This window comes from Branchiostoma belcheri, unplaced genomic scaffold (genome assembly GCF_001625305.1).
Source record: "Branchiostoma belcheri isolate BF01 breed outbred unplaced genomic scaffold, Haploidv18h27 scaffold34, whole genome shotgun sequence".
NCBI classification, from domain to species: Eukaryota; Metazoa; Chordata; class Leptocardii; order Amphioxiformes; family Branchiostomatidae; genus Branchiostoma; species Branchiostoma belcheri.
The window spans coordinates 2,274,379-2,292,463 of record NW_017803954.1 but is presented as its reverse complement, the minus strand read 5'-3'; the positions used below and the strand labels follow the sequence as shown (position 1 = coordinate 2,292,463).

At 41.5% G+C, this 18,085-nt stretch overlaps 3 protein-coding genes across 3 annotated transcripts in view; all 3 read left to right on the top strand.

The window, feature by feature from the left end:
* LOC109475434 (spermine oxidase-like) overlaps positions 1-1,145 on the top strand; it is a 17,438-nt gene extending 16,293 nt beyond the window's left edge. The window contains exon 6 of the mRNA XM_019776035.1: positions 1,085-1,145. Coding sequence (XP_019631594.1) covers positions 1,085-1,145 — 61 coding nt within the window. The remainder of the gene's footprint in view (positions 1-1,084) is intronic.
* Positions 1,146-1,784: 639 nt separating this feature from the next.
* Positions 1,785-6,677, top strand: LOC109475433 (peroxisomal N(1)-acetyl-spermine/spermidine oxidase-like). Its single transcript, XM_019776034.1, has 6 exons — positions 1,785-1,812; positions 3,255-3,533; positions 3,743-4,311; positions 4,461-4,653; positions 4,921-5,072; positions 5,422-6,677. The coding sequence occupies exons 1-6, from the start codon at positions 1,785-1,787 to the stop codon at positions 5,539-5,541; spliced, it is 1,341 nt and encodes a 446-aa protein (XP_019631593.1). The 3' UTR covers positions 5,542-6,677.
* On the top strand, positions 6,671-18,001 carry LOC109475523 (spermine oxidase-like). The gene is made up of 14 exons (XM_019776165.1): positions 6,671-6,936; positions 7,615-7,820; positions 8,243-8,318; positions 8,668-9,218; positions 9,849-10,041; positions 10,677-10,828; positions 11,414-11,525; positions 12,388-12,561; positions 13,727-13,941; positions 14,351-14,426; positions 15,066-15,616; positions 16,269-16,461; positions 16,752-16,903; positions 17,478-18,001. The coding sequence occupies exons 1-14, from the start codon at positions 6,768-6,770 to the stop codon at positions 17,598-17,600; spliced, it is 2,943 nt and encodes a 980-aa protein (XP_019631724.1). The 5' UTR covers positions 6,671-6,767; the 3' UTR covers positions 17,601-18,001.
* The last annotated feature ends 84 nt before the right edge of the window (positions 18,002-18,085 follow it).

The following is an 18,085-nucleotide window of genomic DNA, read 5'->3' as shown; positions in this document are numbered from 1 at the left end:
GGACACCCGTCCGGCCAATGGATACTGCCTTGCCACCGAACATTTTTCCACGACATACTATACACTTGTGGGATGACCCGAGGCTCGGTGTGTCAACTCCACGGAAGCTAGCCTTGCCTTCAGGTCAGCCAACTGCGCGACCCGATCTCCTACCTCTAATTTGCAGCCGTCAACTTCAATAACGAATCTACGTCTAATAGACTCTTACGAAAAATGGGGACAGTTCGTTATGTGCGTTTCCGGTATTGGCTTTGTCATAATCACCAAGGATATGCTTTCATGTCCGTGTATGCCATACGTGGATGACAATAAGAATTGACATATAGTCACTTGCCTCTTTGTCATTCATGAAAAAAAAATATCGAAGACTCGACGAATCTATGGGGGTTGAGGGGCACACTCAACTAAAGTGAAACGTTATTTCCTGCAAATTTTGCCGGTACGCCGAGCTATTAAAGTGTTCTCTATTAAAGCCTACATTAATTGGTTCAGCTGTACAAAGAACAGCCAGGGCTGTCCAACTACATGTATTTTAAAGGGCTAACCCCGGGTGACAAGGACATACAAGCTACATAAGATGAGTACAGGACATTACAATAAAAATATGAACTCATTACATCTATAGGATTTACTATACATAAAATGCATAACGACTTAAGCTAAGGTGTACTAAAATGAGTAGTATTTACATCGGGAGGGCAGAGTCAGAATCCACAATGTATGGATCTCCAAATGAGGTCTGGAGTTTTGTTTTGAAGCAGGTAATAGTGGGAGCTGTGCGGCATTGGGAGGTAGCGTGTTCCGAAGCAAAGTGGCTCTATGGAAGAAGATTTTTTGGCCCAATTAGCCAGGCGGTTTGGTACTGGACAGAATCCAAGGACCTTTGGTTTTGTCTAATGCTGCCTGCCCAAACGATGTCCGCATACTCTAGACATGGTCTCGTGATCATGAGCCTACAACCAGTATAAAAACTATAGTCTTATTGCCGGGAAATTCCCACCCCTTTCTTACCAGGAACAATACTCCCCTGCTAGCGTTATTGTATCATCCCCAACAACGTGCCTTTTCACACGGCCTTGAACAGCAGAACTGCGATCATCGCGCTCAAGGACAAACATCTGGCCTGGATCTACTATGACGGATAGAGCACATTTTACAAGCTATTCCAGTTTACTTTGTACATCTGAAGGGAAATCCGTACAGTATAACACCTTGCAAATTATGTTTGTGAAAACTTATTGAGAAGCATTGCATGAAGACGACCTGAAATTTAAAGGTACCATGTCAATTCCTCTTTGTACATGACCGGAATATATATGATTAATAGTAAGGTATGTATGTATGTATGTATGTATAACTTATTAACAGTAGCTCTGTCCGGGCAAACTATTCCTTATCAGGGAGCGGCGTCGACGTCCAGGAGCAATTTCTATTGGTAATTGGAGATAGTGAGGAGTTTACTTAGTTTAACCTGACTAAATCTGCGCCCCTAGCGGCCGGCCCGGTATTGACTGGTGTAATACCGGGCCGGCCGCTAGGAGCGCAGATTTAGTCAGGCTAGGAGTTTACTTAGCCTTAATTTTACGAATTCATTTGTCAACACTGGGGCTCGAACTCCCGCCGAACGCCTCCCCACTACCCCGCTATAAAATATATTGTATGTACATTACCCACGGTTCACACAGTGAAAAGCCGCTTGTCTTTTAATTTAATTGACCTCAGATTAGACAGAGGTGAACTATTATCAATCACACCGCTAACGTAGCGACCTGAGATTAAGCCCAATGTCATGCCTGTCAGACACGTCTAGACGTAACTGCGCAAACCCTTCTTGATTTTAGTGGACTCAGACCATGAAAATAACGTATGTGGTTTATTTCTCCCCTGGTGTGATTTTTTAGGTTTCAAAACCTCTTAGGAAGCAGAAATTTGCCCACGAAAACGGACGGGCAAGGCTTGGGGAGGGCGCTGTTGACGCCTGTATGACCCTCAAAAGGTTGAAGGTCATGGGGCATAGAGAAGTCATAAAGAATTGAAATTTATTTTGTTTTGGGTGTAACTATTGTTCTTTTGTTATATTGATGAGGAAATTATTTACAAGGTAAGTGGGGATTAGAAAAGGATGAGAAGGAACTCTGTAAAAGGTAAAGCACACACAAAAAACATATTGTAACTTACACTACAACGACTACAACGCAAACCTGTCTATATTAGCAACCGCTAATATTACTATCTAGTTTATTTTAGGATTCTGAGTGGATTGGTTGCAACAATTCTATTAATTGCACTCCTTCTGGTGATTTATTTTCGAAATCTTATCATTATTTCACATTATCATATAGCCGGACGGCGTGGACCAATCAGAGGCCCGGATACCCGTGCTGTTATTTCCCGATAACAGCACATGTGGTGTTATGGCGGAATAACAGCACATGTCATGTTATGGCTGATACCATTATGTTATAGGGTATAGGGGCATGCGACTCTTTCTGTAAACCTTTGTAGCATTTTTCTGTCCAACAAACTTTTTTGTTTAGCTTCATTTAAACTACAATTTGCATTAAATGAAATTATCCATATTTGTTTTAAAGCGTATAATATATTCGAATGTATTTTTATGTATATATTTTTATATATTAAAGCTGTTGTATTTCAAACAGGAATTGTGTTGATTGACAGTTTGGATAGGCTATATGATAATAATTTTAATGCACTGCCTTTTCCTCGTTGTATATGGTGTCATAACTGCATGGGCAGCTGCCATAACCACCTCATAAACCACCTCGTTCGCTTCGCTCACACGGTGGTTTATTCGGTGGTTATGGCAGCTGCTCATGCAGTTATGACACCATATACAACTCGGGGCAGTGCATTAACCCTTTATTATCACACTGAAGGGCTCTTTTAATGATAAGTCCAACCTGATCATTTACATTTCTACTTGAAGAGGTCTACCTTTTCAAATCATTCCGTCTGCCTGAGATGCAGCTCTCACTTCAGCTTTTGTCTCCTCCAACCGTTGTTTGTCAGCAACGCTAGTTGAAGCAGGTTGTATTAAAATTCAGCAATTCACCCAAAAAAGTTTACCTCTCCACTAAAAGTAAAATTGAATTACAAGTAACGTTAGACTTAAACTTTTCCATTTCTGATGGAAGGATAAGACATCAGATCAAGGGCATTTTAGAATGTCTTTGATCAGAGTTAGTAACTGCATAAGAACTGACAATATCTCTCAATGTTTCATTGCTAAACAGGCCCAAACATCATAGAGCTTGGTGCCAACTGGATCCATGGGAGTGAAGGTAACCCTATCTACAAACTCGCTGAAAATCACAACCTTTTGAAGAATACGGCTCGGCTCCAAACCTTCAACGCTCGTTACAGGCTTCGAGGGGACACCTTCATGCCTGGGGGCCAGGTCATAGACAGAGAGATTGTGCAAGAGTTCCTGCACATGTATGAGGAACTGATAGAAGAATGTTGCAACTTCTTTCTCAAGAAGAAAACTCCTCACCCCCCAGATGAATCAGTGGGTAAGTTTTCAAGATTATTGGTATAACATTATTAATACTTCAGTACAATGTACTTAAGTGTCATCTAACATTTTGTGTGCAAAATATGACATCTGATACATTGTGACAAAGCAATCAAGAGAGGATTGGTCTATCATAATATTACAACATTTTCAAAAAATGCTGAATTCTTTTGGATTTATTTTTCATCTTGGTTTATTTATATTCAGGTAACTACCTTGAGCAAGAGTTTCCCAAGAGGCTCAATCAGTCTACTGACAATGATGATGTCAAGAGGCTGAAGATGTCTCTCTTTAAGCAACACCTTAAGCAAGAGACCTTCATTAATGGGTGCCACAGTATGAAGGAAGTTGGGCTTCAGTATTTTGGCGAGCATGTTTGCTTTGCTGGAGGTAACATCAACTTGCCTGATGGGTATGACACAGTGTTTGGTGTGCTACTGAAGGATATTCCATCTGAGTGTATTTTGTATAACAAACAAGTTAAATGTGTTCTGTGGGATCAGGTGGAAGCTGACACCAACAATAGCCGTGCTGAACGTCATCCCCAACATGGTGTAAGCATTGTGTGTGAAGATGGAGAGATCCTCAAGGCTGATCACGTTATTATAACAGTTCCTCTTGGCTTCTTAAAGAAACATGCTTCGACATTCCTCCAGCCTCCACTGCCTGAGAAGAAGCAGAGATCCATTGCAAAGATGGGTTTTGGAGTCGTGGACAAGATCTTCCTGGAGTATGAGAAACCCTTCTGGGAAGCAGGCAGTCCTGGATTTCAGCTGGTGAGCTTGGACCCTTTAATGGTGTAGTATAGCCCAGATGTCACAGGTCATGTGCTTGTTTGGTCAGTCTAATTTGACCTGGCAACTTTAGAGTTAACTTTTTTTTATTCAATCACCAGGAAAGACTGATTATTACTTTTTATACACAGGTTTGTAGGGAAGAAGAAACAGAGCCTAGGTGCCCTGAGGAGTGGTACAAGAAGTTGTACATCTTCTATGTAGACCCAAAGGCTCCTAACACTGTCTTTTGCTGGCTTTCTGGAGAAGAGGCACTGCACATGGAGACACTGCCTGAGGAAGAGGTTGCACATAAAATTGTGGAGGTCCTCAGGAGGTTTACTGGTATTGCAAAGTTTACTTACTCTTTTTAACTTAAGCGCCACTTGCATACATGAACAACTTTGTGCAGTTTCAGTTTTGTTTGCTTTTTATTACTACATTTTTAGCACCAGTAATTTAAATTTGAAGAGCCAAAGTGGAGGTTGCCTTACATGTTTTTTGCAGGAAAATGTATTTCCAAATATTTCTCTGATAGAGTAGAGAAAGCAATTGACTCCATGCAATACGTCATGTCTTTCCAGGTTTGTATTGTTTCTATTTTCCCCACAGGGAATGATGAGATCCCCCTCCCTCAGAGGCTTGTGAGAAGCAGGTGGGGCAATGACCCTCTGACCTGTGGATCCTACTCTTTCATGGCTGTTGGGGCAAGTGGGGAAGACATTGACACCATAGCAGAACCACTCTACTCCCCACATACAGGGGTGGGTATATTTACTAGCTACTGGGTACTGTTTGGGTGGCTGAGCTAGTTATGTGTTTGTGTGCCTGTCTAGAGTAGGTCAACAACACATGGGTGGGGGAAGATTGACAGGCAGAATGACAGGAGGGGAAAGGTCAGACACAGGAAATAGGGTGAACTTGAAGCTCATGAAAACCAAAAATACTTCCCGTAAGCCATCTATTTCAGTGCTTTTTTTATCTACAACAATGTGGGAGGTGTGCTGCAGATTTAGCTGATTTTTTTGCTAGATCTTGAAGTGACATCCAGATAATGTGTACCGGTAGGAGTCCCTTCACAGGAAAATCATGACCGGTGTCTTAACTTTGCAGGAGCCTGTGGTCCAGTTTGCCGGGGAGGCCACCCATCGCCTGTACCAGTCCACTGTGCATGCAGCTTACTTATCTGGTCAGAGGGAGGCTGACAGGCTGATCCACTTGTGCAGGCCCTGACTGTTGTTCTGTCAATATGCTAGGCTATGTAGATACAAAACTAACCAATACGTGAGGGTTTTTTTTTTCAAAGTAGAGGACAACTATGGGAAGTCATCTTTGGTTGAATCAAGGAGGTATCAATAACTTGATTAGGGATGTTGACAGAAAAAGAAGTTGCAACAACACATGTATTATTCCATAATCACCTTCCACAGCATCAGTATAGCCAGGTCTGTAGCTTATCATCAGTGAATCCGTGTATGTAAGATAGATTATGACCAATTTTCATCACTGGAATGTAGAGAATCAGAATGTTACTTGAATAAGCAATATTGTAAAGGTTCATGTCAGATATAGACATTTGCATCACAACAGGTGCTTCAGGATATACCCCAGTATGAGCCAGGATTGGATATAGATTGTTTAGATTAATCAATCAATCAATAACCTTTATTGAGGTACAATGTATTAGCTAGGATGTGCATGATACCACAAACCCCTTTACACTAGGGTAGTTGTTGATTTCTGGCGTTGATGGCAATGTTGACATGATGATGTTTGCTGTCAAGCATGTAATTTTGTATCAGATTAAAAATGAAACATCATGGAGAAAGAATCATGTAAAAATGTAGTCTGAACAGTATGTTGTATTTTGTATGTCTGTTTGGTTTAAGATTATCAGAATTCCCCAGCTTAATTTTTTCTGAAAAATTCAATTTTTATTATTAGTTGTCGGTGTTGTCGTCATCAAAAGGAATTCTGTTCATTGCACTATTTGTATCATGAGAATGTTCTGCTAGTAATCAGTATCCATCATAATGGAACTAGATGTAATGTTACAATGTTCACTGTGAAAAATTTACCATGGATTAAATTGAAGAAGAGCCTGGTAAAACTTTTATAATGAAGGGTGCCACATGCATTGTTGTATTCGCCTGACAATATCACCATCATATTTACCAAGAAATAATAACTTCAATTGTTCCAAGGAAAATTACCAGCCTTTCACATGCGACTCAAACGTACTAGTATACATTGATAATGCCTAGACTGGATCGGCTTCCGGACTGGACCGCTCTTTCCACCAACCCAATCAATGTCACCACCACCCGTGCTTCCCCGCCCCTCATAAGGAAATGGTTTCTTCCAGAAAATATGGGTCATCCAGAGGATGAAAGGGTAAGACATGTACTTTGGTCCGGTAGAAGCTTGCCAGAAGCAAAGTAACGTTACATCGAGTGAACATGGCTACCACGGGTCTGTCGGGCCCTCCGCGCCCACAGGTCGTGATTGTAGGTGGCGGGATGGCCGGGGTAGCGGCGGCACAGCGACTGGTCCAGGAGGGGCTGACCCACGTCAAGATTCTGGAGGCGAGGGACAGAATCGGTGGCCGGATATGGACACAGTATCTGGGTATTAATAAATTAAACCACTGCGATTAATTCGCTTTAAGGTTCTTTTGAAAAAGCAAGGTGTTGCACTGTAACCAGCTCCTTGATATAACCAAGGACATTACACTTGATATAACAGATGTGACAGGGGTCGTGACGAGCTCTAATTGAAAGAACGTGCCCAATGGATGACATGCTGATTCACACAACACACAGAGATATCAAATGCCCATTTTCCCCCAGGGTGAGCTACTGTATTTTATCAGTTAGGCACACTCCAGGCTAGCAGGATAAAGAAACTAATTGGAAACACTCACATCTTTTCACATGAGGATAGTAGCATACATGTACAGGGTTATATATTCTTTTTCTCAAGTCGTATTTTTTCACCATTTTACAGGATCTTCTGGATTAGAGATAAGGGTTCAGGCAAAGCCTTGGGGAAAGGCATTATTTACAGGAAAATCTTAGTAAAATCACTAGTAAAAAATTCTTCTGAAGAGAAAAATCTTGTCAGTAACACAGTTAGTGAAAAACTGTTATCATTCACAGCAATCTGTTAATAGTTTCGGCCTTATACTAAGGTTTATTTGAGTCTTGTCGCTGGGTCCATGTCACAAATTTCACTTGCCACTAAAAACAGTCAGACCAGAATGACCACATTGCACCATCTTTTTGCTGTGCTATGTCTGACCTTTAGGTTCAGACATTCTCGAGTTTGGTGCCAACTGGATCCATGGTAGTATTGGGAACCCCATCTATGAGCTAGCCAAGCAGCACAGCCTGCTGAGGGACCAGGAGAAGTCTGACTTGGACACACAAAACATGAGGGAACTGGAGAACGAGAAATTCCTTATGCCCGGTGGAAAGGTTATAGATGAAGATGTGGTGGACAGCTGTCTTCAGGTAAACTGTAAACTGTAGACACTGTAAGTGTAAGCCCTTAGGGCTAAAAGGCCAGTGTACTGGGTGAATGATTAGCTTAAGAAGTTGGCAGCAAAAGCTGTGGCTTCTCTCAACATTCATGATCATTCATTTGTCACAAACTCTTCCACAGTGGCACATCATTTTCAGAGGAGAAATTGCAGACAAAATTGCCAACCTCATAACCAGGATTTTGCTTGGGGGGAGGTCTTGCTATCTGTAGGACGACCTTGAAGCATGTGAGGCTGGGGTCTTCTCAACCTCATGGCCACTGGCATTATTTCAATGTGTTAAAAACACCACATTGAACCAAGCTCACAAGCTCAAGCCTGATTCACTAAGTGTCAAATTCAGACTCACCGATGGACCTTCTTGTTGAAAGTCTGTTTCTTGTTTTGTTACAGGAATACAATGATGTGGTCCAGGAGTGTGAAGCTGTGTTCAAAGAAGGGAGGCCGTCTCAGCCTGGGGACTCAGCAGGTATACAGATGATCTTGGGGAAGGAAGCCTGTAATCTGGTATATAAACTTATCAGAGCTGACATCTCTCTTCCTACTCTCCTCAATTTGTAGAGATGATGAAAGAGACTTGACAGGCCATGGAGCTGGTGGAGAATTAGAACAAAGCTGGAAGGCAGATGAACAGTATTTGTAACAACTCTTTCTGTTGCCACAGATTTTAAGTTGGGAAGCTTCCTAGAAAATGAATAAGTACTAGAAGTCAGGAACCACATTGAAGATTTAAGATGCCTCATAATTTTGTAGTTTGTTTCAATTGGCGAAACATTTATTAGCTTCCATATATTTCCTCATTTGTTCTGCCCTATCAGGAGACTTTCTGAGCAGAGAGTTCCGTAAACAGCTGGCCTCGTCAAACGACATTGATGCCGTTAGGTGCACCAAAATGGCCCTGTTCCAACACTACCTGAAGATGGAGACCTGCGTCACAGGCTGCCACGACATGCGGGAAGAAAGTCTGCAGTACTTCGGACAGTACAGAGAACTTGAGGGTGATCCCTACAATGACCTTTCTGGATACAACATGATCTTAGACCTCATCCTGAAAACCATTCCTCCAGACTGTGTTTCGTACAATAAGAAGGTCCAGTGCATCCAGTGGAGAGAAGAAGGAAAGAAGGGGTCTGAATCTGCTCACCCTGTAGAAGTGGAGTGTGAAGATGGAGAGGTCCTCACAGCTGACCATGTGATAGTGACAGTGCCCCTCGGCTTCTTGAAGAAAAACTGCCAGACTCTGTTCCAGCCTCCTCTCCCAGAAGAGAAGCTGGCTTCCGTAGAGAGGATGGGGTTTGGTGTTGTCAACAAAATCTTCCTCACCTTCCAGCAGCCCTTCTGGGACACAGAGTGTGAGGCTCTTCACCTGGTAAGATATCCTATAGATTTTCTGCATGGACATCTTTGTCTGTTAGTCATCTTTTGTTTTCTGTCTGTCATCAAATGCTGTTGTTTCTTGGTATAATTTTTCTCTCCAAACTCTAGTTCATTTGAAACTGCAGGTTCAGAGGCATAATCACATGCTGCAGAATTAGTATTTTCTGAGGTGGTGGCCAACATACTGTAACTTGGGAAACTTTTGTGGTGGTTTTGTTTTCATGTTGTTTTTTTTTTGTTTTTTTTTTGTGGTGACCCCTCTGCCTTAAATTCATGATACCTGAGATACATGTACTAGTATTTCGTTCTTGTATGCCTACTGTATTACGGAATTGTTCCAGCTGGAAATCTAAAACATGGTGAAAACCCCCTTTATCTCCTATAGCTACCACAATATGAAACCACCACAAAAGTTTCATGATGTACAGTATGCTGACATGCAAAGAAAAGAGCTTTGCTGGGATTAGAATTCACTTAGAAGAGGACTTCAGTTGTATAAACATATGGATGTGAAGACCACCCATCATTGACCCTGATCTGTCTGTACAAGTAAAGTGCCTCATTTGTATCTTGCACAATGTACAAGTAACCTGATCTAAAACCATTGTTTACAATCATTAAGGTTTGGGACCAAGACCAAAGTAACACCAAGGCCCCTGAGGAGTGGTACAAGAAGACATATGCCTTCTATATTGACAGCAAGGCCCCCAACACCCTGCTGGGCTGGATCACAGGGAAGGAAGCTGAGTACATGGAAACACTGAGTGAAGAGGAAATCTCTAACACCTTCGTCAGCCTTCTGAAGAAGTTCATGGGTAATGATGCCACTGTTAGAGTTGTGTGCTCATTAAGATTTCAAACCAAATTAATTTTACCCCAGTGTGTTAGGTATTGCAAGTACTGTACCACATTTTGAGTACAAATTGAATAAGCTTTTATTATTGTATTACAACTGTATGTTATATTTTTGCAGCAATTATCCAACCTATGTAGTCAATACATAGTCTTTATAACAGGTAAGGGACAAGGTAGTCCTGCCTATACACACAACAGAACAGAGCCTTGCCCTCAGTTCTATTATATGTACAACCAAGTATCTGCATCTGTATGACAAGTGTCACTGACTGCTATATGAACATTTGCACCACCATTTCAACTTCATCAATATGTTTCCTTGCGTCTCAACTTCTTACCCCTTTTGGTCCAAAGCGGGTTCACTTCATAAATGGTTCGCCTCAAACAGTATCAATGTTTGTCTTTTAAAGAACTTAAAAGTTCCTATGGGTTAAAATTGAGAGAAACCAAAGTCCTACCCACCCATCATAATCAAAACATAGAAATACAAAATAAAAACATGAAAATTCAAATCATGCAGCCACTCTCACTGTTTGAGCTGCTAATTACCATCTATTGGTTGACAGTCAGGATTAGTCTCTTGACTTCCCCACAGGGAAAGAGGACATCCCCAAGCCTGTGAGAACGATGATCACCAGGTGGGGCAGTGATGCCCTGACCTGTGGCTCCTACTCCTACATACACGTGGGGGAGAAGGGAGACGACATCAACACTGTAGCAGAGCCTCTGTACAGAGATAACACTGAAGTAAGGACAACAACTGTACAGAGCCTACACCCTGAACTTTATCATAGTTGTGTGGAGTCACTCTGGTATTTCATGATGGAATAATTTAACCTCATTTCTACAGTGGGCCAGTTAACTCATCAACACAGAGGTCTCTGTGGAAAACCCCAACCTTTCTACCACACCTACAAAACTACAAACAGAACAGTTTTCAGTACCATGGACAGCCACCATCTGTCTTTAAAGTAATAGCAGTCTATCTTTAGGTGCTGCTTTAAATTATGTAGTGAGGATACTCCTACTGTAGTTTGTTACAAATTCCACTCTACAATTGTTGCGAATAAAGTTTTTAATGATTGTGACATTAAGCCTATTGCATTTTGGATAATGACAAATGAACTCAGGAAAAAAACAATATGTTTCTGTCATTCTTATACATATTTCTTGATTCTAATACTGTATTAACATTACTGTTATGTGTGTGCATTTTAACAATAAACAAACTAACAAATAACAGGAGAGGGGAAAATCCCAAGCTGTCAATGTATGTACTTTTTGAGTATGACAATTGTGACAAAACTAACAGTTTTATTGGTGTGTTTTCAGGTCCCACTAGTGCAGTTTGCAGGGGAGGCCACTCACAGTGAGTTTTTCTCCACTGTTCATGGAGCATACCTGACAGGACAGAGGGAGGCCAACAGGCTGCTGAACCTGTATGGTAGCAAGTAGTGAGAACAGGACTGGGAGGAAGATAGGGATAGGAAACTGAAAAGATGGGAGGATAATATCAGCAAATTACTTAATGAAACATTAAGAAGAATAGAAAACCTAGCATGGTGAAAGAAATTTGTCGGCAGATCTTTTGTGGTGCCCCAACATTGGACTAAGGATAGATGAGATGAGAATAGGACCATGGAGGTAGAAAATTACCTCCATGATAGGACTCAGGGAAATCATGAAATGTAACTGGCTTGAAAGAAATGTACCTACAATTTTCTTCGCAATATGTTGTTAGAAAAACTAGATGTCTGACACTGAAGGTTTCATACTGTTGATTTTATATAGTTACATATATCATGATACTTATTACTTGAGATAATGAGATGTCAATATTTCTGTCCTTTGAGATACACAGATTATTTTAATGAGCTTGTATTTTAAAGGAAATAAGCACATCCTATCCATGTCTACTCTTGCAGAATGAATAAAATTTTCTGGACAATTTTAGGTTCCAGACCTCATGTTTTTGCCAAATGATGTTATGGCCCTGTCACACTTCTGCGTATTCTCATTCCGTTTGCATCCTGACGTTTCTTTCATACGCAGCCGTACGCATAATACACATGCATCTCAGTATGATGCGACCCAAACGTATAACGTTACATTGATACTGCCAAGACTGGATCGGATTCCGGATCGCTCTTTTCTCCAACCCAAAGCACCGTGCTTGCCCACCCCTCTTCAGTAAATGGTCTCTTCCAGAAAATATGGGTCATCCTGAGGACAAAAGGTAAGAGGTCAACGACAGGTACTTTGTTCCGGGAGAAGCTTGTCCGGATGCAAAGTAACGTTACATCGAGTGAACATGGCTACCACGGGTCTGTCGGTCTCTCCGCGCCCACAGGTCGTGATTGTTGGTGGCGGGATGGCCGGGGTAGCGGCGGCACAGCGACTGGTCCAGGAGGGGCTGACCCACGTCAAGATTCTGGAGGCGAGGGACAGAATCGGTGGCCGGATATGGACACAGTATCTGGGTATACAACGATTAAATATGTATTTACTACGATTGATTCGTTGTAATATTCTTTTGAAAAAGCAAGGTGTTGCACTGTAACCAGCATTTAAGCTCCTTGATATAACCAAGGATATTTTAATACACTTGATATAACGTAACAGATGTGACAGGGGGCGTGACGAGCTCTAATTGAAAGAACGTGCCCAATGGATGACATGCTGATTCAACACAACACACATTTTCCCCCAAGCACACTCCAGGCTAGCAGGATAAAGAAACTAATTGGGAACATTCCTATATTTTCACATGAGGGTAGCAATCAGGGCATGTCTGCACCTAGAGGGGGGGGGGCGTTAAGGCAAATCATCAAAAATTAACCATACAATGATACATTATTTTTATAAGCAGTAACGTTACAGATATCGTGCTCGATAATCAAGGGAGACAAATATGCAAAATGAAAATAATTTATTGCTCTCAGACTGTTAATGTGCCGTATAAAATTTCGGGAAGTTCCAACAGTTAACGTTACTACTACTAGTGTTTGTGACGTGGAGAGTGGGAGGGGCATAAAGTTGAAACATTATGCAAATAACTCAAACTAGGAAGGTCAGTTTAATCTATTGTGGGTTTACTTAAATTTTGCAGGATCCTTCCACTGAGCCACCTCTTTCAAAACAGCTAGAAAACAGTTGCAGAACGACTAAATTATAATAGTTTTGCACATAAGGTTTTCAAATTGCACCAAAAATTTTGGCCAACGTGCAATTTTGCACATACCCGAGAAAAAAAAGATTTTGAGCCCTGGGGTAGCATATAGGGTAACGTTATACATGTATATTCTTTTTCTCAAGTCTTATTTCTTCACCATTTTACAGGATCCAGATTAGAGATAAGGGTTAGGGAAAGCCTTGGGGAAAGGCATTATTTACAGGAAAATCTTGTCACTAGTAACTGTTAAAAAATTCTTCTGAACAAAAACATCCTGTCAGTAGTGAAAAATTGTTATCATTGACAGCAATCTGTTAATAGTCTCAGCCTTTATATATATATATGCTAAGTTTTATTCAGGTCTTGTCACTGGGTCCATGTCACAAATTTTACTTGCCACTGTAAAAAAAGAAGTCAACTCTAAAAAAGATGTTAGGCCAGATGACCATATTGCACCATCTTTTTGACCTTAGGTTCAGACACTCTCGAGTTTGGAGCCAACTGGATCCATGGTAGTATTGGGAACCCCATCTATGAGTTAGCCAAGCAGCATGGCCTGCTGAGGGACGAGGGGAAGCCTGTAGATATCGACTTGGACACACAAAACATCAGGGAACTGGAGAACGAGAAGTTCCTTATGCCAGGTGGAAAGGCTATAGATGAAGATGTGGTGGTTAGCTGTCTTAAGGTAAGCCTTAATGTACATGTGCATGTATATGTAGACATGCACTGTATCCATCATGCACTAAACCCTTAGGGCTGAATGGCCAGTACAGTAATGTTACTGGGGATATCTGGCAGCAAAAGGCTGCTTGAACAATGTTAACAAAGTTCTCTCAATACTAAACATTCATTGGTCACAGTCCCTTCCACAGTAATAGTAGCACATCAGTTCCAAAGGAAAATTGCAGGCAAGATTTCATGGTGTTGAAAATCACCACTTTGAAGAATGGAAGTGGTATAATGCATAATGCATTACGCCCAAATGTAGCTCACGCCTGATTCACAATCTCAATGTGACTAGGGTCTGGAAGTGGCGAATTCATACTCACAGATAGACCTTCTTGTTGAAAGTCTGTTTCATACTCTTGTTACAGAACTACAATGAGGTGGTCCAGGAGTGTGAAGCTGTGTTCAGAGAAGGGAGGCCATCTCAGCCTGGGGACTCAGCAGGTACAGGATTGGTCATAGATGATCATGGGGAGGGGGGCATGTAATCTGGGATATAAACCTATCATAGCTGATGTCTCTCTGTCCACTCTTCTCAAGTTGTAGAGAGGATGGCAGAGACTTGGCAGGCATGGAGCTGGTGGAGAACTATAAAAAAAGCACAAGGAAATTGACAAAAAAAGCAGGACGGCAGATGAACAATATTTGTAAGAAGAACTCTTCTTGTTGCCATCTTGCCACAAATTTTACCTTAAGAAGCTTCCTAGACAATTGATAAGTACATTTATATCATACCCGGGCCACGATAACGTGCGATAACGGGTTCCGTACCGGGCCATACTTTACGTTATATCATACCCGGGCCGCGATAACGTTCGATAACGGTTCCGGACCGGACCGTACTTCGGTCCCGGCCCTCCCGCGAGGCGGATCGGCCTGCGGCCGTCGGGCGATCCGACCCGCGGTCGGGCCGATACCTCGGGTGATACGGAATACCCCGTGTTGTATTCTATATGTACTAATGTTGCAAGTAGCCAGTATCCACATAGAATGTTGAAAATTGTTGCCTCATAATCTTGTTTCAGTTGGCCAAACCTTTATTAGCCTCAATACATTGTTTCCTCATTTGTTTTGCCCTTTCAGGAGACTTTCTGAGCAGAGAGTTCCGTAAACAGCTGGCCTCGTCAAACGACATTGATGCCGTTAAGTGCACCAAGATGGCCCTGTTCCAACACTACCTGAAGATGGAGACCTGCATCACAGGCTGCCACGACATGCGGGAAGAAAGTCTGCAGTACTTCGGACAGTACAGAGAACTTGACGGGGACCACTACAACAACCCTTCCGGATACAACGTCATCTTGGACCTCATGCTGAAAACCATTCCTCCAGACTGTGTTTCTTACAGTAAGAAGGTCCAGTGCATCCGGTGGAGAGATGAAGGAAAGAAGGGGTCTGAATCTGCTCACCCTGTAGAAGTGGAGTGTGAAGATGGAGAGGTCCTCACAGCTGACCATGTGATAGTGACAGTGCCCCTCGGCTTCTTAAAGAAAAACTGCCATACTCTGTTCCAGCCTCCTCTCCCAGAAGAGAAGCTGGCTTCCTTAGAGAGGATGGGGTTTGGTGTAGTCAATAAAATCTTCCTCACCTTCCAGCAGCCCTTCTGGGACACAGAGTGTGAGGCTCTTCATCTGGTGAGAGATGTTCAGATGTCCAAAGTTTCTGCATGAAAATCTTTGACTGTTGCTCATCTTTTCTTTTCTTTCAGTAAAGAATATCCTGTCAACAAATGTTATGTGTCTTGGTATACATGTATAGCTGTTAAGCTTTTGTTCTTCAAACTGAAGTTCATTTGAAATTCCAGGTTCAGAGCCATCATCAAATGCTGCAGAATTATTATTTTCTGAGCTGGTTGCCAGCATACTATAAATTGTGAAACATTTGTGGTAGTTTTGTTACCATGTTTTTTGTCTGCGACAACTTCATGATACCTCGATACTAGTATTTCGTTCTTGTATGCCTACTGTACTACAGAATTGTTTCAGCTGGAAATCTAAAACATGGTGAAAACGCCCTTTATCTCCTACCACAAAATGAAACAACCACAAAGAAAGAGCTTACCTCGGATTAGAATTCACTTAGAAAAGGACATCAGTAGTAACAGGTGGATCTGAAGATCACACATCATTAACCCAGATATGTTTGTACAAGTAAGTTATAAACCTCCTCCTAGTTCAACAATGTCTATCTTGACCCAGGGACCTTTTATAGATCAGAAGTGCCTCATTTGTCTCTTGTACGATATACACGTAACCTAAACTGAAACCATTGTTTACAATCATTAAGGTTTGGGACCAAGACCAAAGTAACACCAAGACCCCTGAGGAGTGGTACAAGAAGATGTATGTTTTCTACATTGACAGCAAGGCCCCCAACACCCTTCTGGGCTGGATCTCAGGGAAGGAAGCTGAGTACATGGAAACGTTGAGTGAAGAGGAAATCTCCAACACCTTTGTCAGCATTCTGAAGAAGTTCATGGGTAATGACGCCACTGTTAGAGTCATGTGCTTAGTGAATAGATAATCATATTAATTGTATATTAATTGTCTATTATCTGTAAAACTAAGAGACTCTTACTAATTGACTGATCCCAAAGCTCTGCCCACCACCATTAAAATGGAGAAATGCAAAATAACAACATAAAAATGCAAACACTTGATTGACATGCAGCCACTCTCTCATTGGTTGATCTGCTATTTGCAATTTTCTCATTGGTTGATCTGCTAATTGTGATGGACAGTCAGGATTAGTCTATTGACTTCCCCACAGGGAAAGAGGACATCCCCAAGCCTGTGAGAACGATGATCACCAGGTGGGGCAGTGATGCCCTGACCTGTGGCTCCTACTCCTACATACACGTGGGGGAGAAGGGAGACGACATCAACACTGTAGCAGAGCCTCTTTACAGAGATAACACTGAAGTAAGGACAACAACTGAACAGAGCCTTCACTCTGAACTTTATCATAGTTGTGTGGAATCACTCTCAGACTGGTATTTTATGATGGAATAATTCAACTTCCTTTCTATATTGGGCCAGTTAACTCTTCAACTCAGGGGTTCTCAGTGGAAAATGCCAACTTTTCTGCCATATCTACAAACAGAACAATTTTCAGTACCATGGACAGTCACCACCTGTGCCTGTCTTATGAGCAATAGCTGCTTTTTTTACATTTAACTCCAAGTGCTGTTGAAATTTATTTAGTGAGGATGCTCCTACTGTAGAGTGTTACAAGTTCCACTCTAAAATTGTTTGAGAATGAAGTTTTTAATTATGATAGAAACATGTTGTTTTGTTTTTTTAATATGTTTCTGTCATTTCTATACATGTTTCTTGATTGTAATATTGTATTTGATTACTGTTATGTCTGTGCATTTTAACAATAAACAAACTAACAAATACCAAGGAGAGGGGAAAAATCCCAAGCTGTCAATGTATGTACTTTTTGAGTGTGACAATTGTGACAAAACTAACAGTTTTATTGGTGTATTTTCAGGTCCCACTAGTGCAGTTTGCAGGGGAGGCCACTCACAGTGAGTTTTTCTCCACTGTCCATGGAGCATACCTGACAGGACAGAGGGAGGCCAACAGGCTGCTGAACCTGTATGGTAGCAAGTAGTGAGAACAGGACTGGGAGGAAGATAGGGATAGGAAACTGAAAAGATGGGAGGATAATATCAGCAAATTACTTAGTGAAACATTAAGAAGAATAGAAAACCTAGCATGGTGAAAGTAATTTGTTGTCAGATCTTTTGTGGTGCCCCAACAGTGGACTAAGGATAGATGAGATGAGAATAGGACTCAGGGAAATCATGAAATGTAACTGGCTTGAAAGAAATGTACCTACAATTTTCTTCGCAATATGTTGTTAGAAAAACTAGATGTCTGACACTGAAGGTTTCATACTGTTGATTTTATATAGTTACATATATCATGATACTTATTACTTGAGATAATGAGATGTCAATATTTCTGTCCTTTGAGATACACAGATTATTTTAATGAGCTTGTATTTTAAAGGAAATAAGCACATCCTATCCATGTCTAACTCTTGCAGAATGAATAAAAATTTTCTGGACAATTTTAGGTTCCAGACCTCATGTT